Source organism: Sturnira hondurensis, unplaced genomic scaffold, assembly GCF_014824575.4.
Source record: "Sturnira hondurensis isolate 20B ecotype Veracruz unplaced genomic scaffold, ASM1482457v3 Scaffold0022910, whole genome shotgun sequence".
NCBI classification, from domain to species: domain Eukaryota; kingdom Metazoa; phylum Chordata; class Mammalia; order Chiroptera; family Phyllostomidae; genus Sturnira; species Sturnira hondurensis.
Window position 1 is genome coordinate 13,454,317 of NW_028095541.1, and position 23,956 is coordinate 13,478,272.

Consider the following 23,956-nt stretch of genomic DNA (forward strand, 5'->3'; position numbering starts at 1 on the left):
AATCAGTCATTTTAATGCTAACTCCCACCAAACACAGACTGCACCTTCCTGTACTGTACACATTAAAAGTTAGTACTTACCTAACATGTGCTGAAACTATTACAATTCAATTACATAGTTAAAAAGTAAGTGTAATAAAATAAAATAAATAAGGCCCTCAACTACGAGAACGAGAATTGGAATGTTTTAAAATCACTTCACTTGAGATGAGGACAGAGTGTAAAGATTTATTTTCTCTCAATGATTCTACAATTATCTGCGGTAAATGTACTTTGAGAACCAAGTCAGAATGTCAGGACCATGTTCTCGGCCCATCACCTTCCTGGAAATGGGACACGAACCACCATCTGCGCTGGCAATAAAATGAGGGCTCCAAAAACACAGCCCAGAGTCTGGAGCGGCGGGGGGAGGGGGTGATGAGCCACAGTACGGGGGCTGCAAATACTGAATTCACTAAGCCAGTCACTCCCCTACCAGTTGTGTACAAGCACTTGTATAACGATTTGGCAAAGTCTACCAGTGTGGGAGATGTGGCCCAGCATCCCCACTCACTGTTAAGTATAATATCTAGAGAACCTGGATATCCCCTACTGCATTTCCTATTCTCTGGAACTGCAGAATGACAGATATCACCTCCACAAGAATGATGAGAAGGTCACACACTTCCTGACTCCGCCCATTCCAATAAATAAACTGTTCTTAAGTGTTTCTAGGTCGGAAACTCCCCACATTGGTTTCTGTAAATAGATTGTTAAATGATGAAAAAGTGCACATTGAAGATGACTGTTCTGAAGCTAAGCATATTTGAATCACCATCTAAGTCTCACAATAACTTGCAAAAGACAACGTTCCATTCCGCTGAACACAGACCACAGTGGTAGGGCACAGCCCCAAGAAGTACTCACATACATGGCTCCTATTGTCTCGTCCCTAGTCCCAAGCAAATCTTGACCACGAGCTACAGATGGCCACTGTTTTGAGAGTATGAATTACAAAGGTAACAATTTACTCAGGGTTTCAGGAATTTGAGTCTTGAGCAGACTCCACATGTTTCTGGGCCTGAAAAAATGTACACTATAACGTAAGAAATAACTTTGGCTCCTCCAACAGAGCTGGTGAACAATTACCTTTGATTGGCCAAGGAGTGTTCCCAGCTGCTGATACCCAATTAATTCTTCTCTCTTTCAGACCAGGTGGCCATGGATCACTTGCAGTGTCTGGCGTCTTTCCTTTTCCTCCCACCCAATGGTATTGCAGAGACAAGTACCTCCCCAGTGGGTTTATTCTCTGAACTTAACACCACTTCTCCCCTCCCCAAATAGCACAAATACTTGCTCAGCCTTGATCTGATTTACTGCTGTGTAAAGACCACCTTCTCCCCGCCCCCAGGATGACACTTTTCACTGCTTCTAGATTAAAAGAAGGGAGAAACCTAAAGTTCCCATACAGAAAATGTTTATAAAACCACTGTTTGAGAAAATTCTCTCTCTCTTCTATAATTTGACTGTATTAATTATCCTAGAGGTAACAACTTCCCAAGCAAATCTCACAATGGTAATTATTAAGAAAACTAAAACTATGAAAAATTCAGCTCAAGCATTACCTTCAAACTTTTTTTTTTAATTTTCTGAAGTTTCCAACTTGGTACATGTAAACTTTTAAAGTGTGTTCTTGTTCACAGATTACTGTCCAAGCATCTGCTCAAGACTTATTTACACTCCAGACTAAGAAGATCTTCATTTTTAAAATTCTACCTAAATTTATAAGCACTAAAAACTTTATAAATTTATACCCACATTAGGATTTAAAATAAACCCCCACTCATACTCTGCTTCCACTCGTCAACTAATCTGCTCATGACTTCATGAGTTTCATTAAAAACAAAATTTCAGGCCATCTTTAAGAAGAGAAACTGAATTATTTCCCATATAAATATAATTACTGCTTGGTAGTAAGTAGTAGGGATTTATTTTAAATTATGGGTAAATCAAACTAGGAATTTATTTTACTTCAAAAAATGTTCATATTTATTAAGGAAATGAGTTAGGCAACTAAGAGATTATCACGGCACTTCTAAGTGTTACCCGAAGTTTGTTATATGTACTGTTGTGGTGTACTGCGGATTGGCAAGCAAGTTGAAGAACCTGTCTAGTTGCAGAAGAAATAAAAGAACATTAATCCTTACATACCATGATGTCTCCTAGAGAAATATGAAGGCCTCTGATGAAGCTTCCATGTTTTCTTTGAGTGAAATACACCAAAACATTTAAGCAAATTACAGAGTGCTCAGATAATTAATTTTCAAAGTTTTCAGTTCAGAAATAAAGTCCTACTACTAAAAAAGAAGTGAAAAGGTAACCTATACCATAGGAGAAAATATTTGGAAATCATATATCTAATAAGGAACTGGTATCCAAAATGCATAAAGAACTTTCACATATTACTAATAACATGACAAGCAACCATATTAAAAAGTAGATAAGAGGAGATTTCAGGCTTAAGCTCTAACATGGAAGGAGAACGGAAGTCACAGGACAAGTGCCGCCCTAATTCAGGAGATGCAAATACAGAGAATCACTTAGATCTCTTAGATGCAAATACTGAGATCAACTTAGCAGGAGCAGAAGCTGCTAGAGACAGAAACTTGCAGGAACACTTACATGGTAACTCACAAATTGATAGTAGTCAAACATGAACTGGTCTTGAGAGCGAACAACTCTTGAGTGCCCAGTCTTAGAGGAGACCTCCCAACCCTCTGGCCCTGGACACATTCTGTTATTGGACTAAAGGGGTACATTTGCCTGCAGGCATCAAAGCCCAATCAAATGTGAAGAGGAGTTTAGCCAGAAAAGTAACAGTTTATTAGTTGAGAAAATGGTGCCACACTTAAGAGTCACAGGTAAGAGAGTGCTGAAAGACCTGGCTCCCCGGTGGCTCCCAGGAAATAAATGGGTTATACAGGGTAAGAATCGTTAGTCATGGTGGCTAAAGGGGCTGGGGGCATGGGCTCTACTGACTGTTTGGGGCCAGAGCAGCAAGTAGTCCATCACTGTATCAGGCCCTGATGCCGGCCATCACTGTCTACAAGAAACCCACTGTCAATATAAAGACACAAACAGATTAAAAGTAAAGGAATGGAGAAAGATATAAACCATGCTGACACTAACCAAAAGAAAGCAGAAGTATCACATATCAATTTCTGGGAAAGCAGATGAAACAAGAAGAATTATCAGGGATAAAGGAGGGCATTACATAAATAAAAGGAGTCTATTTTCCAAGAAGGTGTAACAATCCTTAATGTGTATATGCCTAACAAGAACATCGAAGTATATGGGGCAAAACTGATCAAACTGCAAGGATAAATGGATAAACCCACTATTATACTCTTTAAATAAGTGATAGATCCAGCACACAGAAAATCAGTAAAGACACAAGTGAACCAAACAGCACCACCAACCACTAGGATCTAATACTTCATTGAACAATGGCAAAATATACATTCTTCTCAAGCTCACATAGAACAAGAGAGACTGCATCCAGTCCCATAAAACATTCCTTAACAAATCGAATAGAAATCATTAAGTAAAACTGGCTTTGTTCACAGATGTGTATCTACGCCCAAAATTCAAAAAATCAACAGCAACAAAACTCTGAGAACTAATAAGTGGTCACAGTAAGGACGGTGGATACAAACTTAACATGCAAAATTACCAGCAATACATAATTGGAATTTGAAATTAAAAACAAACTACCACTTACATTAGCACCAAAATATTTTTTAGGTATAAATCTAACAAACTATATACAGAATTTAAATAAGAAAACAACAAAACTCTGATGAAGAAAACCAAACAGGTTCTCAATAAACAGATATTCCATGTTCATGGACAAGAATATATAATATTGTTAAGATATCAATGCTTCCCAGCCTAATCTATACATTCAACATGCTCCTAATCAAAATTCCAGCAAGCTATTTTGTAGATATAACAAACTGATACTAAAGTTTCTGTAAAAAGGCACAGAATAGCTGGCACAAAGTTGGGAAGAACAGACTGAGAAGAACAAAGTTGGAGAACAGACACCTCCCAACCTCATGACTCACTATAAAGCTACGGTAATAAAGACAGTATAGCATTGGTGAAGGAACAAACAGATCAGTGGAACACAAGAGCCTAAAAATACACCCCACACAAATAAAGTCACCTAATCTTTGACAGGAGAAAAGGCAGGTCACTGGAGAACGAATGGTCTTTTCACTGTTTGATACTAAGACACCTAGATATTCATAAGCAAAGTCTTGACTCAAAGCACAGAACTTAAACCTTTTATAGAACTAAATGTAATAACAAAACTAAAAAACTTCTACAAAATCACAGGAGAAAAATCTAGGTGGCCTTCTGTGAGACAATGAGATTTTAGATACATTACCAAAAGCACAATCTACTAAAACAGTAAGTTGGACTTTACTGACATTAAAATTTCTGCTCTCTGAAAGACACCTTCAAGAGAATAAAAAGACTTGAGATTGGGAGAAAATATTTACAAAACACATATCTCTTAAACTAATTTTATCTAAAAAAGACAAAGAACTGTAAAAACTCAGTAAGAGGATAAAACTAAATTAAAAAATGGGAAAAGAATCTGAATAGGAAAATCAACAAAGAAGACATACAGATGACAAACAACCATATGAAAAGAGGCTTAATATCGCGTGTCAAAAGAGAGTTGCAAATTAAAACAAAATGAGATAACATTACACACCCATTAGAATGGCGAAAATGCAAAAAAGCCCACTGCGCCTAATGCTGACAAAAGTGTATGGCAAAACAAACAAAAAAAATGTATGTCAACAGGAACTCTCAGTCACTGGCAATGGAAATGATACAGCCACTTTGGTTATTTATTTATTTTTTTGAAATGCTGGGCTATGCAAACTTTATATTTTTACTTAATCTTTATTGCATATATTTCATTACCATTTAGCCCTCTACCCCCAGCAATCACCACACTGTTGTCCATGTCCGTAAGTCCTTTTTCCTTTTGCTCAATTCCCTCCACCACCTAACCTCACCCTCCCCACTAGCTGTCATCTGCTCTCCTTCTATGAGTCTGTGCCCATTTTCCATGTTAGTTCAGTCTGTTCATTAGATTCCACTGATGAGCAAAATCATATGGTGTTTGTCTTTCTTTCACTGGCTTATTTACTTAGCATATTTTTACCAGGTCTATCCAAACTGTTGCAAAGAGTAAAATTTTCTTTTTTTACAGCCAAGTAGTGTTCCATTGTGTAAATGCCCCACACTTATTTTATCCACTCGTCTACTGATAGGCACTTGGGCTGCTTCCATATCTTCATGATTATAAATAATGCTGCAATGAACATGGGGATGCTTAGTTTCAAACAAATCTTTTTAGATTTAAAACTTCATCTTTACAAATTCAATGCAACTGCTATCAAAACTCCAGTGGTATTTTTCACAAATAGAACAAGCCCAAAACTTGTATTGAACTACAAAAGATCCTGAATAGCCACAGCAATCTCGAAAAAACAAAACAAAGCTAGAGACATCATACTCCCTGATTTCAAGCTATATTACAAAGCTATAAAAATCAAAATATGTGTTATTGGCATAAAGACAGACACATAGATCAATGGAAGAGAACAGAAAACCCAGAAATAAACCCATTCATATATAGCCAATTAATTTATGACAAAGGAGGCAAAAATATTCCATGGGAAAAGGACAGTCTCTTCAAAAATTGTGATGAGAAAACTGGACAGCCACATGCAAAAGAATAAAGCTGGTCCAATATGTTAAACCACAGGCAAAAATTAGCTCAAAATAGATTAAAGACCTGAAACCATAAAACTCATGGAAGGAAACATAGGTGGTAAGCTCCTTAACATAGATCATGGTGCTGATTTGTTGGACCTGACTCCAAGGGCAAATGTAACTAATGCAAAAATGAACAAATGGGACTACATCAAACAAAAAAAACTCTGCAAAACAAAGTGGCTCAATGCTTATTAATGATTTGTCACATTCACTGGATCATGTGAATGCTAACATCCTTGTCTTGCCACACCTTCTATATATTTCCATTCTTATATACAAGTATATTTCCCAGGGTTTCTATCAGTACCATCTTTCTTTTAATACTTCTAAAATATCATGCTCACACCCTGGCTGGTGTGACTCAGTGGATTGAGTGCCACCCTGCAAACCAAACGGTCACAGGTTCAGTTCCCAGTCTAGGGCACATGCCTACGGTGTGGGTCACGTCCCCGGCACGGGGAGCACACAAGAGGCAACCCTGCATCGATGTTTCTCTCCCTCTCTTCCTCCCTGCCCTTCTCTCTAAAATAAATAAATAAAATCTTTTAAAAACTAAAATATCATGCTCACAGTTTTTATTATTCAAGTTTTCTATTTAGAAATTTTTCTTCTAGAAAAAATCCATACCTAATACATTGTGGGGTCATCATATTTCCTTTGCAGTTACAAGCCTATGACCTACAGGTACTCCCATCAGAATGTGGCTCAATACCCAAAGTGGCCAGCCGCACCTGCCCCAGATTGGAGTGCCAAAACTGCCTCTTTTTTACTATATTTTGCATTAGACCATAAAGATATATGTATTCAAAACTGTGTGGTGATTTAACAACTACTTTTTTTTTACCTAAAATGACAATTGTAAAGATTTTGTGCTAGAATTAAATCACTTTTTGTGCTCAGCCAGTTCTTAATCACATACCAACAGCTTCAACTGTGGGCAAAAGAACATAGCATCCAAGCACGAGTTGATTCAGACTGTAACAAATCTTTTCAAACAAATTCCTGTTACTTGACCAAGATTTACGCTCAAAAGCTGAAGATCTATCTTCCATCCTCCAAGAGAGGTGCCCAGAATAGGGTTAAGCAGTTTATTCCAGCTGTTTGAACTACAACCCCCTGAGCCTGACTCTTGAAGGCATTTTAAGCCGCACGCCCTTGAAAACTAACAGAATGGGTCAGAGGCAAAGGACATTCTGAGTCTGAACGTGATAAAAGGTGGACGTGGGGGAAACTACCCAGAACTGAGAATGTACAAAAGGCACATAGAAAAGTAATTTTAAAAATACATTTGAAAGCAATTACTGAAAAACATCTGGAATAGTACACATTACTGTGCTATTTAAATACTGGCAACATCAATTTATTTGCCTCCCTGTTTTTATAAAACCAGGTATCAATTATTCCTGAGTACACTTCCTAACCACTTCTTGACAAACACTTTAAAAATCTATGCTTGAAACGCAACAGCCAGTGTAACTAAGAATCGTCTTTACACATTATTTTAATTTTTTAATAGAAATGACAACCACTTCTGTCAATTGTTTTGGTCTTTCACATGCTAAGATACTTAAATTTTAACTTTTCCTTCATACTTAATAATGCCTACTTCCATTTGCTGAATCTATATAACTATCAAAGAACTAAGATTTTCAGTATTTTATTTGAACCTCACAAACATCCTTGTCTACAGATACCGTAATTACTATTTTATACATAAGGAAACCGATATACCAGCCACAGTATAAATATACAAACACACATGCATCCATTGTTTGGGGGCAAGATTATTTCATGATTAAGGGGTGATAATGACATTTGAAATATATTATATCCCTTCTATCAAAGATCGAATCAATTAAAACAAAGCCATACCCATCCAACTTCCACACATTCAACAAAGGGATATGTTCATGGTTGCCTCAATAAGCCATAAACTTTGTCTACTATAATTCCAAGACCATTTGTAACATATCCCGAGAGAGCAACTATCTAAATGTATTCAGAACACAACAATACCTTGGCAATTACATAGAAACTAACTAAATAAAGCATTCTCATCTTTAAGTGCAGTGCTAGAAAAATGCCACCTATCAGTATGTTTACTTCCTGAGAGCTGCCATTCCTCAAGGCACACAAACTCTGACAAACCCGACAAGAAAAAATGTAAATGCTCCTGTCCTGTGAAGCAAATGCAACTCGGAGTCGCTCGTTTTCGAGTACTCCAACATCAATTAAAAGCATCTTATCAGGACAGACAACCATAACAGATTTAGTGAAATTAAGCACAGGTCCAGGTATTGTGGAGGCATCAGATGTTTCTAGCTCCCACAGACTCAAGTAAGACTAAATTTCTTTCGGTTTGAGTTAAATGAGAGAAACTGCAATTCATATTCCAGAGGCAAGGGTGGCATATTTTCCAGTAAGTTTCTTGTTCTCATTTTACTATTTTAAGAATTCTGATCACTCCCAGGATTGCTGTGTGGCAACATCTGAATTCTGGTGACTGATCATTTTCATGACATGATGCTTTACTAAAACTGTCTCAAAACACTGTTTTCATTCGCATTTAGCTACACTGTATTTATACACAAAATACCACTTCAGTGGCGTTGTGCCAAGAAAAGAAATAGCTTGCTAGAATTTCAGTTGACTTTGTTAAAGGAAATTATTTTAAATTAATGTGGCTACTGAACTGCTGCCATCCTTAACCTCAGAAAATATATTCCTTCTAATTTTTGCTATGAACATTTATTTATTTAAGTTAAATTCCAGCTCATGAATGTTGACCATAAGGAGTCTAAACCTTCCCGCTACTATTTCATATTCTTTTTCTAAACAAGGGCAACCACATGTTTGCTGCATTAGTATGCACCGCCAAATCACCACCATTAAGTGAAATCATCTATGTATTTTTGGTAGAATCTTTAACAACTTCCACGCCCGTCAGTGAAATGGAACAAGGCTGTTTTGTTTTCAGAGAGCAACAAATTGATCTCTGGTTTACTAGATGGCGCTCAAAATATTTTTCCATATGTTTTTCTGCAAAGAGAACCTGACATCAGCATGGTTTACCTTTACCAGTGAATGCAGGCTTTTTTCAGCAAACATATCCCAGAGGAAGGTGAGGTCTTCCTGGCTATCCACGTGTGGCTGCAGCTGGGCTGGCAGCGCAGCCAACAGCTCATACAGACCTATAAAATGAAAATAAAACACAAAGTGTAATCTCAGAGTGATCTCACTCATTTCACTTCAGGTGTGTGTAAGTGACAGCTGGAACACGTCTTCTTTACTGGGTTTGTATTCTGGACCATTCTGCAAAGGAGCAAAGGAAGCATTTTGATTTTTCAATTCCAAGTAAGTATGTATGAACAGGCTAGTTTTTAACTTTCACAGTTGTCAACATTCTGCAGTCCTCCAAGTTTACGTAGCCCAAGACAGAAAATGTGTACGAGCTTTCAATAAAAGAAGAAAAGGCATACATTCCTTTCCTTAATTGTTATTACATTCCCTCAGTGTTAGCCAAAGAGTGAAATGAGTCATGAATAGGAAAAACTTCCTTAGAAGAGTAGAAATTGACAGAGTGGTCCATTAAAAAGGTTCTGTGGTTTTCAAATCGTTCCTTATATAGCTTGAAAAAAACTGCACTATCTAATGTCTGAAATCAAGTTCTAAAAAGACAGAATAAACCATGCTTTGTGCTGCATTATTGCAATCTCCTATTTTTTTTAAATAAAAAACAGTAATTACACAGAACTTAGTTTAAATTTGCCCCTAATTTGGGGGGCTCCGCCACACTCTGAAAGAGTTAAGGTAGCAGATGCAGGAGCTGCGGCACCCCCACCAGCAGCTTCCTAGGAGGAGACAGTAGCGCAGTGTTCCACAGTAGCGCCCTGCACGGCCATCCATCTCGCCCAGGGGCTGTCAGACTCCTGTCCAAGCAATGCCGCAACGGTGCCTGCCCGGGACTCTTCAGGGAGGTGACCTGGCAGAAGTCAGTATCAACTCACAGCACATGTTTCGGTTTCCAGTGGGATTCCATGAGGTAAAAAGGACAAAATTCCTCTTATTTCTGTCTGCTGTCTACAAAAACACCAAGACCTCCTGGGACCTACAACACACGGGACTGTTGTTATTTCTGGTCTGAATAAGTGCCGCTGTTCAAACCACAGGGACAGCTTTACAAGATATTCGACAGCAAAGACTGGAGAGTTAATTATGGACTGTTGCTGATCAGTTTATCCACTATCTTCCTGAAGCATTAAATATTCTGATAATCAGTGACAATTCACAACCAAATGCATCGAGGCCCACTCTGAAAGTTAGATAATGTAACCCGAGAGACTCGATTAAATTCAAACATTCCTAGGGCTGTATTTGGTCAAAAAGGTCTAAAGTCGGTAGAAAAAAATTATATACTTAAGTATTCTTAGTGGTTTACATTTATTCTCTTAAGACTCTGGCATCCTTCCTAAACTAGCTCTTATTTGCAATTTACTAAATACTGTTAAGGTACATCAACATAACTTAGCACATACAGGACTCGCTTCATTTATATATATGCACATGCATCACGCACACACATTTAAAGCAATCACCATTGCCAAAATTAGTGAGTATGGTCAAAGGTTAAAAATATGAAATTACATAAAAAAACAAGGTAGACTATTACTATTTTATTATTGACTTTAAGAACAGTAAAGATATTTGCCCATTCCTTGGTAATATGATCAGTTTAACTAATGCTACTAATTCAACTGAGGTACAGTTGTTGGGGAATTAAATGAGTTAATACCTCAGAACAGACCCTGGCACATGGTAAGTATTCAATCTCTTTTATATGTAACTCAAGTTCAGCCATGTTACAATTGATTACTATTGTTATTCATCATTACAATTACTAAAAAAGCAAGAGTTCAGATCAAAGAGACCCCAGGTCTATACTTTAGGCACTCCACATAACTTATCCGAACCTTCTTTCCCTTAGAATTTGAAAAAGAAATGGCATCATACATGTGCAGTAAAATAGCATAGAACAAAATACACACACACACACACAAACAAGTACATGTATTGGGTTGGCCAAAAAGTCCATTTGTTTTTTTCCATAAAGTAAGAACATTTTTCATTTTCACCAACAACTGTATTGACTTGGATATTTTGAGTATGTCACTATCTCCTGCTATTGGTTTCTAGTGGGTAGAAGCCAGGTGTGCTGCTAAACATCTTCCAGTGCATGAGACAGCCCCACAGCAAAGAATTATTTGTCCAAAACTTCATTAGGACCAAGAAACTTCACAAATCACTTTTGATGCATCCAATCAGTCACAGCACCTTTTCCATTCGTTGCATGAATCTTTTTTGAGTGTGCATTTTTATCTTTCTTGAAATAATAAAGCCTATTACACTGAAAATGTTGTGTACTTTCTTGCATCTTCAATATTAAAATGGCTGGACAAAAATTCACCAATTTTGATAAGTTTTTTTATATGCACACTGATATGACAGCTGTCAAAATACAGTCTAACAAAACTGTTTTGAATAAAGCGAAAGACAGCTAGGCTCGACTACAGACATCATACGGAAAAACAAAAGGAACTTTTTGACCAACCCAATAACACTGATGAAATCTGAAAAAGGTCAACCGACTGTATTGATGACAACTTCCCAGTTGTGATTCTCAAGTTACCATGGAGGGAACCAAGTCAAGGGTACACAGAATTTGTTTGTGTTCTCACAACATGTGAATCTATAGTTACATCAAAATAAAGTCAAAACAAAAGCAGAAACTGTGGCAAATATGGTTGTTGCAGTAATTCAATGGAATAATGCCCATTTAGCTCCAAGGCTGGCAAAGAGTAAGCATTTGATAGAAAATAATGTTCTTCTTTCCTTAATTTGTCTCCTCTAGAATGAAAATGCCATTTCAATGCAATGGTTCAAAGTCAACACAACAGCTTAGCTATACATTCCTACTGGACACAATATTACACTCAACCCCCCCCCCCCCCCCCCCCCCCCCCCCCCCCCCCCGTCTTTGGGCCAAGTGTTAACTTTACCCAAATACTGCTTCACTTTTTGTGGGAATAAGCCATATTATGTATAAAGTAACAATAGTTTCTCTGTGAGAAGAAGCTCATAAGCTAGATTTCTGTGTTTACTAGTTTCATGCAGTCCTAACTGATATGCCACCATAATATGACACTTCAGTGACAACAGCGGTCCCTTCTCCTCAGCTCAGCTCCTACATCTGCTAACCAGAGACGAGAGCCTGAAGAGCTAGGACAGTGCACACCAGAAATTAAAGAGATGGTTAAAACAGCTACTAGTATCTATATAGTCTCAATGCAGGGAACACTGACTTTCGCTTCCACTCAAGTACCTTATACAGGCCCTAAAAGCCATCTCAGCCTGTGCCTAAAACTTGGTGGATGCTGTACCATGCGCTTTACTGTACTCCTATATTTAGTTCCTAGAGCTCTAATACTGACGAACACTGTGAAAATCAAATGTTTCAGTTCTTGAGATTCAGAGAATCAGGAGCTCAAAAGAGTGGCCTGGGCTGAAGACATATCTTTAGGAGTCATTAACATACAGACAGTATGCAAAGCAGGGAGCCTGTGTGAGTTCCCCAAAGGCTGAGCATAGGCACAGAAGGAAGAACAACCTAGGACTGAGCCTTGGAGGAGAGGAAGGGCTGTCTCTCACTCAGAGAGGAGGGGCACTAGGAGTATGATGTCCTGGAAGCCAAGTAGGGCAAGAAAGAATGAATGACTCGTTGTATCAACGGCCACCATCAGGGCAGGCAGACCAAGGGCGGAGAATCACCCACTGGCTTGAGCAACGTGAAGGTCACTAATTTGGGCTCTGTGGTGAGTGAAGAAGACTGGGTGAAGAGCACCAGAAGTATAAAGAGACATGCTGGGAATAGCAACCACAGACAACTATTACAAATATAGGCAACCTTCCCAATTTCTTACTAAAGAGAATTGATGTTTGGGGGAAAAGGGTAAAGTCGTCTTTTCAAGATGAAAAAAAGTAACATATTTTGGTGCCACTGGCCTTAATCCACTACAGAGAGAAATTCGGACAATGTAAGAGAGGGAGGGACTTTCCAGAACTCTGTCCCGCAGTGAAGAAGTGGGGTCAGTGTGTGAGTGCAGGGATGGCTTCGGACAGAAGTGTGGAGGGTTCTCCCATGGTTCCAAGGGCGCAGAATGTGGGTGGGGGCACTTGTGGCAATTCCCTAAAGACTGCTGCAATACTTTCCGAAAACGATGAAACCTGGCTATCTGCTGAAAGTGCGCACAGGAAAGAGTTTGTATTTGAAAGAAAAGACTGAAATTGGTCACCTGGAAGAACAGAAAAATGGATAAGGTAGGGAAGTCCTAAACTGGTATACACTAATAGCAATATTAAAACTTGAAGCTTGCATCCCCTTTGACCCAGTAATTCACTCATCTACCCACTCATTCATCTTTACCTCTAGGCAGCCGGGAGGCCCAGCTTCAGGACCTATACCCAACCGTTCCCAGTGTTGAGTCTAGGGAGAGAAGCCGGAAGGACAGGAAACAACTGCTTCATTTTTGCTGTGTGCAGTTCTACACTGCTTGAGTTTTCACAAAATACAGACACACCTGGTTTTATCGTGCTTCACAGATGTTGCAGTTTTTACAAATTGAAGGCAAAACCTTCTACCAGCAAAAAGTTTAGGATTCACTTTATTGTGATACTTTATTGCGGTAGTAACACCTTTGAGGTATGCTTGTGGACATTATGTCTGCAATTTTAAAAATTCCACTCCTGGGTAATACATCTGACATGAACCTTTTCCCAACACGCTAGCTCACAACTTCCCCTCAAATTGTTTCAGCCAGTGGACTGCTACTTGCTATACCCTGAAAAGTATAACCGCATCCATGCAACCTTCCACCAATTCGCCAGATAATGAACTTCCGGTGACTGCTCCTGCTGGCACAGTCTCCCTCAGGACCCCTCAGATAATCTGAAAGAGAAACCAAGTGATGCTAACATTCTTACCTCAAAGTTTCATGGCCAAGTTTAACATGACACACTTGACATTTCAAGGGTGTGTGTAGAAAGCTGGCGAACTCCCCAATCCCTTTGAATTTCCAAATCCCACCTGATCCTTTCCCTATCCCACTCCACAAAGGCCAAGTGATTACCAGGGGCCGGGCACCAGTTAAGAACCCGGGATACGAAGCAAAGTCATCCCGAGTGTAACATGCACTACACTGAAAATAAGTGTAAAGTTGTGACTATGAAAGCAATTTAATGAGGGAGGGGACTGTGGCACCATGGAAGGGTGGCAGTGGGAGGGTGACGATTTCATGGAAAGCTTCCCAGGGAGTGATGGTGGTGCTGAGTTACCAGGAAAGCACAGAAGTAAAGGAGGGTGATAAGAAATAGAAAAACCTGGCAGGAAAAGAACCGCACTTACAAAGGCCCTGAATAGGATGCTTAGACCCTGGAGACGAATGACAGAAACACAAATTCCAACTCTACAACTGATCTTTAGTTAACACCTCTGTGCATCCATTTTTTTAATCTGTAGAAGAGGTACAGTAGTACTAACTTTATAGCACTGTGATGAGGATTAAGTGAGTTATTTAGATGGTATCTCACTGTAGCTGTACAACCTAGGTAAGCATTTTTCAAAATAAAAGTAAACAAATTCTAAATTAAATGCCAGACATATATGAGCATGTCCCAGCATCAGGGAGACAGACTACAAAATGTGAGTTTCGTGGTGCTGAGACACATTAAGGGGATGAAAGGCTTTCTGCAATAAGCCATAAAGACAGGCCACGGAAGGTCCGTGTGCTTGATGAAGAGGAAGCTAGAGAGATGAGAAATAATGAAAAAATGACCACATACCTCTGACCCAAGTCAGTCTAGACATTAACATAGTAAGAAACAGTGGGGAAGAAAAGAGAAATGACAAAATGTTCCTTGTTCTCAAACAGCCTAACAACTTTCAAGATCAACATAATACAACAAAGACTTGCGAGAAACATCAGTAACTATAATTTTGGTGATACCGACATTAATACATCCATTGACAATGTCTGACAATATTAACATTGGCTTATATATACTGTATGCCAATGCATGATCCTACTTCAAAATCCGAATTAAAGCTCCTAGGAACCAATGCCTTGTCATTAACACCAATCACACTGAAATAACTGTCAACTAACCTTTCAAAATGCCTCAAATGATTCAGGAAAATACTATCAATCCCATTATTGAGATATTTACATAGACTTTTCACTCCCTCCAGACTTCCAGGGTTAGACATAAGAAAGAAACACGTTGAAGATGCTGACTGACAAATGTTCATTTGAAGTACTCAATCACACATAGATCACTGGGCCCCTAACTCTTGGAGTGACCGCGGAAAATGGTTCATTAGACATAAGATCAATGTTGACATTATCTGTTATCCTCACTTTGGGGGCAGAACTAAACTTCAGGGAATCTAGGCTACACCCAGAGAATCGAGGCAAGAAAATTCATCTCAAGAGGTAGAACTCGTTTTAAAAAAAAGATCTCACCTTTTCATTTAATATCAGGTCACCTAGAAATTGTTCTTAAAAGTTCTTGATATAATTACCATATTCATAAGAAAATGTTTCAAGAATTCTAATTTACAGACTCTTAATTACAGATTAAGTGCTCAAGATTTTTTTTTGACAAATTGTATCTTCCATGTCAAAGTTAAGTAGTTCCATAGGAATACAAAAGAATTTTTTTTTAAACTTAAGGCTATCCTTCACACAAGGATACAACATTCTCAGAAGACAGAGAAGGTGCATTAGTCAAGAACTTACATCAAAAAAGTCACAAAAAAGGCTTTACCATTTTTGTATGGATTACTTCACAAAATTCATCTTTATTATAAAAATTATCCTCTGAATCATTAAGATTGAGTGTGGGAGGAAAACAAAGTAATGGATAAAAAAGAAGCTGGAAACGTACTTATTTCCTACACAGACAAGAATAAAGTCCTAATGCTTTGTAGAAGAGGAAAATTACCACAGTTGTCACATTTGTCAAACAACAGAGAACTGTCTTTTCATCAATAAGACTAGCAAGCATAGACACACCATCTGGACTACATTAAGAGCCATCCAAGGGCAAAGCAAAAGTACAAAAGCCTTTAACTGGATTGCTTGTGGCTCAGAAAGCCTAAAGAGAATTAGGCAAAGAATGTGAACTATGATTTTTGCTAACTTGGATTAGATTAAATATGATATATATCTGCATATGTTGACCTGAAGCCTAAATGAACATAACAATGCAATTCAAAATTACAAGAGGGCCTGATGGAAGTGGTGAGTAGATGACAAGTCACAGTAGCCATGACAACTAACTTCAAATCAGCAAGGAGGAGACCCCACCAGTCTGGTGGAAAACCAGCCACCATTCACTGAAGGAACGGAGGAAAGGAAGGGACGCTGGAAGGTAAGGGCTTCTGCTGAGAGAGGAGTAGAATATTCAGGACTAAAGAAATAAATCTTCAGATTAAGCGACCAATATGACAGCAAAACTATTCATGCATGTGGAGAACCATGCCTTCATACACTTCATCACAAAGCTGTGTGAGGGAGGCAGAGGCACGGCCTCACCGCTCCATGTTTAGTGGGAGCTGAGGATGGACCGTGGGAGCTGAGGATGGACCGCTGGGTGAGGTGGACATACGTTCAAGACTGACTAAATACTACTGAACTGAAGGGAGGGAGAATATCTCATTTGAAGTAAATGCGCTATTGAATTTTGAACATATATTAGTTATGAGACCATTACAACACTACTAAGACCTAACATGAAGTGTTCTCGTCAAAGAATCTGGGCCCATATCTTAGCAATGACTCCTACTGCCACAGAAGCAAGCCAGCATCAGAAACACTACACCCACACATGCTGAACAAAAACAACAGGACCCAGGAGAGTCTAATGCACAATGTAAAACTGCTAAATACAGGGAAAGGTTTTGCTGTCTAAAAAAAAAGACTAGAATTAAAAAAAATAGAACAGGGAAGTTATACCAACTTCTACCTTGCCTTCATCAACATGTAAGGTATCAATACATATTGTAGATATTCTGAAAATTCAAGGAAAAAGATGACAAAGTATAAATCATTGATCCACCTATATAAACAAATCTCTGTTTCTTTAAATAGGATTATTTATTTTCTATTGCTTTTTTCACAATATTTGGACAAATATAAATTACTGGTATTAAACCAAAGGAAATTAATGCTAAATTGTGACACTAATTCTCACAACAATGCCATCTCTAAACTGTGAAAGCCTTCAAAAAGACAAGCATAAAGAAGTGGGAAAACTCTCCCAGTTCAAAAACTGCTTCTGTAAGAATATGAAGTTTTGTACAAGACAGTAGTAATTCCTAAAAGAATAAAGGTAAATGGCTCAGAATTTGATGAAAGTGTTCCTGCAGTGAACAATTCACTCTTTTTGCAGATTCCAGATGCTCGACATTCCTGATTCAGAATGGAAAAATTTACTGTTAGTCTAGAGAAATTTAATATCACCATTCCTGTCATGCCCTTCATAGCTTCATTATTAGAACAAGTCTGGGGAAGCTATAAACCTATGTTAAATGCTAAAAAAGATGTTCACTTTGTTCAGTCAGATTAGATAGTGTAGCTAACCAAAATATTTAGAAATTGTATAGAAAAAAGACTTGAGAAAAAGAAAAACAAATAGATATTTACTTCATATTTTTTTCTGAGGTTTGATATTTGCATTCTGTACAGTACAGCAGGCACAGGACCAGAAAGCTTTACAACAACCAAGAGCTAATAAACACTAAAGAACATATATCGACGCCCAGAACAACATTATAAAATTTTATTATATTAATAAAATGGGATACATCAAGCTTTAAATTTTCCACTTTGTCAACGGTAAAATAATCAGCACTGTTCAGTGCCATTCATAACAGGCCTCAATTTTTCTCATTTAAAGTATGTTTTATTTCCAAAAGTACCTACACTACTAAGATGCTTTAATACAACCCTGACAGAAGCACTCTCTTTGTTACACTCTCGTTCAACTGCAAATAACTTGTTTAGCAAGTAGAGTTTTTAAAATATGTGAAACAATTTAAATAGTGTAATACTGTTGTTTGTTTATACCATTACCTTAAAGTCAATAAAATCAGGGGCAAGTTAACAAAAAGACAAGAGCAGACACCTGTATATAACTTTCACTGTTTGAAGTGACCACTGAGCTTTAAATAGGTTCCAGTTTGCATTCATTAAGCCTCCGCCGTCTTGGATGTGATATCTACCACCACAGCAAAGATTCTCGGCAGTACTTATCCAAAAAATAAAGCCACAGCAAAATGAAAATTACTTCTAAAATTTTTAATAATTATGACCTATAGCTGTCTTTCAGAAAAACTGATCACATTTATAAAATCTACATTTAACCAGTTACAGGGCCCCCTTGTCTGGACTAGTCAGCAATAAAAGCTAAAGCACTATGCTTGTTTTATTGCAGTTAATATTATGATAGGATTCATTTCCATTCATTTATTATACATTTAAAACATAGCAGAACACGTAGTTAGACCAAGCCAAAAAGTGTATCTGGATTTTAGCTTACACTGCAAAGCAGCAACCTAAATCTTAACTCTCATCATACTTCTGTAGCTACCACTCAGTGCAGTAACTGGTAAGTAGTGGACAGGCCAATAGGTACTAACCTTAATCAGGAAGATAAGTACTAGCAACAAACACTGAGTGTGCAGCAGATGGCCTATTGGTCGTAGAGAATGTCGCTGTAGAGCAGTAGGTGTGCCTCATGGAACAACTACTATAACCAACAGAGAAAGCATGAGTGTGGAGTAGCTGACTTATGCTTCCCTCTTTTGCAAGGAAATGAATTAAAAAATACCTTGTATATAGTTGACTCCTAGCAAACAGTAGCTGCCATCATCATCCTTTAATCCTCTCAGAGGCTTCTTAATTATTGGTTAAAAGAAAATCTCCTAGGCAGAGTTGAAGAGACAACTGTCTTCGATGGCTTTCTTTTCAAGTACAGAAGCTCCTCAACTTGTAATGGTTTCGTATCCCAAAACAGTATTTTCAGCTTATGGTGGGTAAGTCAAAAATGCACATAGTAAACCCAGCCCACCAAACACCATAGCTGAGTTGAGCCTACCCTAAATGAGTACAGAACACTTCCATTAGCCTACAGTTGGGGCAGTTATCTTGAGTCTCTGCTCAAGAGTAACTGCATTCCTCTTCTCACCAGCAGCAGGATACACAGATGAGCATTTGGCAGACATGATGGCATGTGAAGACACAAAACACAGTATCCAAAAAACCAGCCCACACACAACACAGCAAACTGCAAGTAATCAGCTAATGTGAGCAGCAATGGTTCGCCTTTGCAATCACTTGCCTGACTGCGAGCTGGGCTCCCAGCCACTGCCTAGCATCACAGGAGAGTCTCAAACCCCATATTACCAGCCCGAAAAAGGATCAAAATCCAAAATTTGAAGTACAGTTTCTACTAAATGCACCATCTTTACGTCAAGTCCAAAAATCATAAGTCAAGCCATCATAAGTTGGGGACCATCTGTGTTCCTCTGAAATACCCTTCACATTATCCCCAAGAACAATCTATTACACATACCTGACGATGCAACAGTTGCACTCTGAAGAAACTTCATGTTATCAAAAACATACTAATCACCCTTGTCCCAGTGCAGAAAAGATGTGGTAGGAGAGACAGCTCCCAGCTAATAGCTATGGTATTCCATGCACGAATCTTTAATAATAAAGTAATCTAAGTTATAACTGTATTTTATTTTAGCTAAAAATAACACATTGGTGGTTCTCAACTGATAACCACAAACCTGAATGCTTCCCGGCCTTTCAGCCCACACAAGTCTTCTTTAAACAGCTTGCAATTTTGTTTGTAATAATATTCAAGGGGTTAAACCCATCCCCAAAAGACCTGCCAGCTAAATCTGTGAAAATGTAAGAGAATATCTGGAAAGAAACCTAACATACATAAAGAATTGAAAAGGTAGCATTTCAAATCAGTTAAGTAGTGAGACATTAAGAATGCGAAATCCCTGGATTACCATTTCAGAAAAAAATGAAATCAAACAAACTAGATTCCTACATAATGAAGCCAATCCTTAATCAGCTCTTTACATCCAAAATGTGTTGTGAAAATTCAGTCCAAGTGACCTCTGCTATTGTAAAAATACTTTCATGATGCTCACAATGGTGATTTTTCTACAATCCTCACTTGTCAAGAAGAAGCAAAACAAACTATATACACTTCAGGCATTCTGTCTCCCATCTTAAAACACGTTCAATTAAGCTTCCTGGACAATTTAGGAGGTTCAAGTATGGTAGTACATCAGAAAGAGAAGTTTAACATTTAATATGAGTTTTGGCAAACTAAATATTTAAAATTTTATCAAGATTTCAATAGGTGGCCCTGGCTGGTGTGGCTCAGTGGACTAAGTGTCGGCCTGCAAAGTAAAGGGTTGCTGGTTTGATTCCCAGTCAGGGCAGAAGCCTAGATTGTGGGCCAGGTCCCCAGAAGGGGGTGCGTAAGAGGCAACCACACACTGATTTTTCTCCCCTTCCCTTTCTCCCTCCCTTTCCCTCTCTTTAAAAATAAATAAATAAATAAATAAAATCTTGTTTAAAAAAGATTTCAATAGATGTGCAATGACTATTTAATTTCATCTACAGTGAAACCATATCCATGGACTGATCTCCACTTTTACTGGAACTGCAGACTATTCATCACTTAAGTTGTCTTCCAAGGAAAAAAGAGTCATGTCTTTTGAATGACAAACTCCGAAAGCAATCTAAGCTCACTAAATGAAGTTCATATTACCAAAAACAAAAGAATGATTTAACATTGAACAACATTACAGCAACAGGAACTTGAAATGAACCAAGACAATCCCCAATCCATACAAGTCACTCTGTCAATAACCCCTTTGTAGGACTGAACCCCATGATTGTGCCTGGATTTTAAAAGCAGAAGAAAAATGTCTTCTGTGACAATGAAGGATATCGCACATAAGTGATGGGCTAAGTTTAGTCAGCACTACATATACACAAGCTTGTATGGGAAACTAAGCTATAAAAATATACTCCCAATATAACTATTCTTTCGTTTTTAAACATTTTATTTATCTATTTAGAGGGAAGAGGTGGGAGGGAGAAAGGGGAAGAAACATTGATCTGAGAAACATCAATCGGTTGCCTCCCATACACACCCCAACCAGGGACACCAGGCCTACAACCCAGGCACATGCCCTGACCAGGAATCGAACCAGTGACCTTTTGCTTTGCAGGACAAAGCCCAACCCACTGAGCTATGCTGGCTAGGTCCAATATAACTATTATTATTCATTCATAAGAACACCAAAGAATATTCCTTGTAATTTAAATGTCACTTAATGTGATATGTTCTCCTGATTAAGAGAATGCTGGGGGAGTGAATGCAACAGAGGACATTAATTCTTTAATATTACTATTATTATTATTGAGATAAAGTTGACATACAACACATATATCGTTGCATTAGTTGTAAGTGTACAATATAATGAGAGAGCAGATTAATTCTTATTTCTTAAGGTACAGCCTGCTGACCATTACAGGGTCCAGTGGTCTCTCTCACAGCCCACAGCCAGTTTCCACAGGCATTTAGCACCATTAAAGAAAAACATCGGTAAGGTTTTATTTATTTATGCTCAAAGTTACAAGATCACTATTTTGCAGAAATCTAGTGCCATCATTGTTACATAAGGCTGGTGAGTGCTGCAGAGGTTTGTCAAAACTTTTCATTTAACGTCCATGCACTTGCCTATTACTTATTGTGTCTGGAAAATTAACACTTTACATAACTACACTTATATCAAGGCATATATTCAACTGACTAAAGTAGATCAAAAACTGAAAATCAGTTCACATAAGCATAGAAATAGTGATTTAACAGTAGTACAAACACAGAGGTTCCAATTCTCAGCTCTTGATGATCGAGTCCTAAATGTTACAGGGGCACAAAAGAAAGTAAACACACTGATAATAAACTGAAAATGTGTGCTATTAGCCATCGTTCCAACATCCCTTCCACCTAACAGACGCCACTGCACTCTTGGACACCATAAACATCACCATAAAAATACAGACTTTCCCAGCACCAACCAACATAACGTCGAAGACCTGCTTCAGCCACAGGCACTGAGAGCGATGAATGAGCCTCTGAAACAAGCCAGTTAACAACCAAAAAAATAAAAATAAAAAACCAGGCCTGACAATTCAGTGCTCTTCAAAAAAAACTTGATCAACCTTAAAACATAAACTGGAGAGGTTAAAGGCTTCAAATATTATTGTAAAAGTATCCTCTTTATTATTCCGCTAGAAATGTAAAACAAAGTACTATTATAACATATGGTAAGCATTAAGATGCCAATAAGGAAAAATTTAGTAGGATCCATTCTTCAGGCAACCTAAGAATTAGCACAGATAATGGATAAGCAAAAGGCAGTATATTCATATAATAGAATATTATTCAATCAGGAAAGGGAATGTTCTGATACATGCAACAGTACGGATGAACTCTGAAAACATGTTAAGCAGTGTACCCAAGTTACACAAGGCCAACTACTGTATGATTCCACTTACATGAAATGTATAAAACACACTAAATCCAGGGACAGAAGGTAGAGGGGTGGTTGCCAGGCAGTGAGGGGCAGGTAGAGTTATTGCTTAACACAAGAGTTCCTACTTGGGACAACAAAAATGTTTTGGGAACAGATACAAGTGGTATTTGTACATTTTGAATATAATTAATGCTGCTAAATTATACACTTAAAATGGTTTAAATAACAAATTTTATATCATATTTATCTGAATTTTAAAACTTAACTACATAAGCATCATTAAACATTGCACTTCTTAGAGCTAAAACAAAAGTCACACTAATGCCATAAAAATTATGAAATAAGCCTCAAAATGAAAGAGAAATATTACATAATGAATGAAAATTATGAGCAAAACTCATATGAAATGAGTCTGTTGGGCCCTGGCTGGTGTGGCTCAGTGGGTTGAACACAGTCCTACAAACCAAAGGGTCACTGGTTTGATCCCCAATCAGGGCACATGCCTGGATTGTGGACCAGGTTCCCAGCAGGTGAAAGGCAACCACACATTGATGTCTCCTTCCCTCTCTTTCTCCCTCCCTTCCCCTCTCTAAAAATAAATAACTAAAATATTTTTTAAAAATAACTTTGTTGTATTCTTTGTCCCAGCAAAGACATACATTTGTGGAAGAGTAACTGCTAGCCTATGTCAACAGATAATCCTTACCATTGTAGGAAATTACTGATATGACAAGCCAAGACACACTCTGCACCTGTTGGAGCTTTTGAGAGAAACTGCCACTTAGTGATTTTTCCATTTATCATTGAAAAAAAACCATAATACAAGGAGGGTACTTTTTCACTTAGTCCATAAATATTTTTGCGAGGTGTGATGAGGACAAGAGTAAGTGTACTGATTCAGTTTCTAAAAGTGTAAGTCCTATGTAGAAGAAAGTACACTACTCAAAGAAAAAAAAAGACTTGTACCCAAATGCCATTTCACACACTGTTTTTTGTTTGCACAAAACAGTCAACCACATATCTAATAATCTTCATTTACTGTGGAAGGGTACTGTGAAAATATGAGTATGATTTCAAAGCCACAAGTTTGAGGGAACTATCTGAAGAAACAAGCAGCAAGTTCAAGATCTTGGTTTTCCACAATAAAATATACAAATTATCAAAGGGGGGAAAAATGAGTGCATTAGCCCTTTAAATGAAAGGTTAGAACAAAACATTTTCAGGACATTGACAATGCCAATAAAGCCCATATCTGTTATTTCAAATGGCTCCTTTAGTGGCGTATCTCCATGATATATATTCAGTAACTTCAGTAAGTTGAATCTATCACTTTAAGGATGAAAACATCATAATTTTGATGTTGGAAATAAGATTAAACTGGATTGATTAACAAGACTGATCTATGGTACAAACAACTTGAACA

The 23,956-nt window shown here is 37.9% G+C and overlaps 1 protein-coding gene across 4 annotated transcripts in view; it reads right to left on the bottom strand.

The window, feature by feature from the left end:
- Window positions 1-23,956, bottom strand: part of MPP7 (MAGUK p55 scaffold protein 7) — a 247,704-nt gene that overhangs the window by 146,165 nt on the left and 77,583 nt on the right. For 3 of the 4 annotated variants that reach the window (XM_037037133.1, XM_037037134.1, XM_037037131.1), the window contains exon 3: window positions 8,913-9,031. In XM_037037133.1, coding sequence (XP_036893028.1) covers window positions 8,913-9,031 — 119 coding nt within the window. The remainder of the gene's footprint in view (window positions 1-8,912; window positions 9,032-23,956) is intronic. The other variant, XM_037037132.1, reaches the window with a different exon arrangement.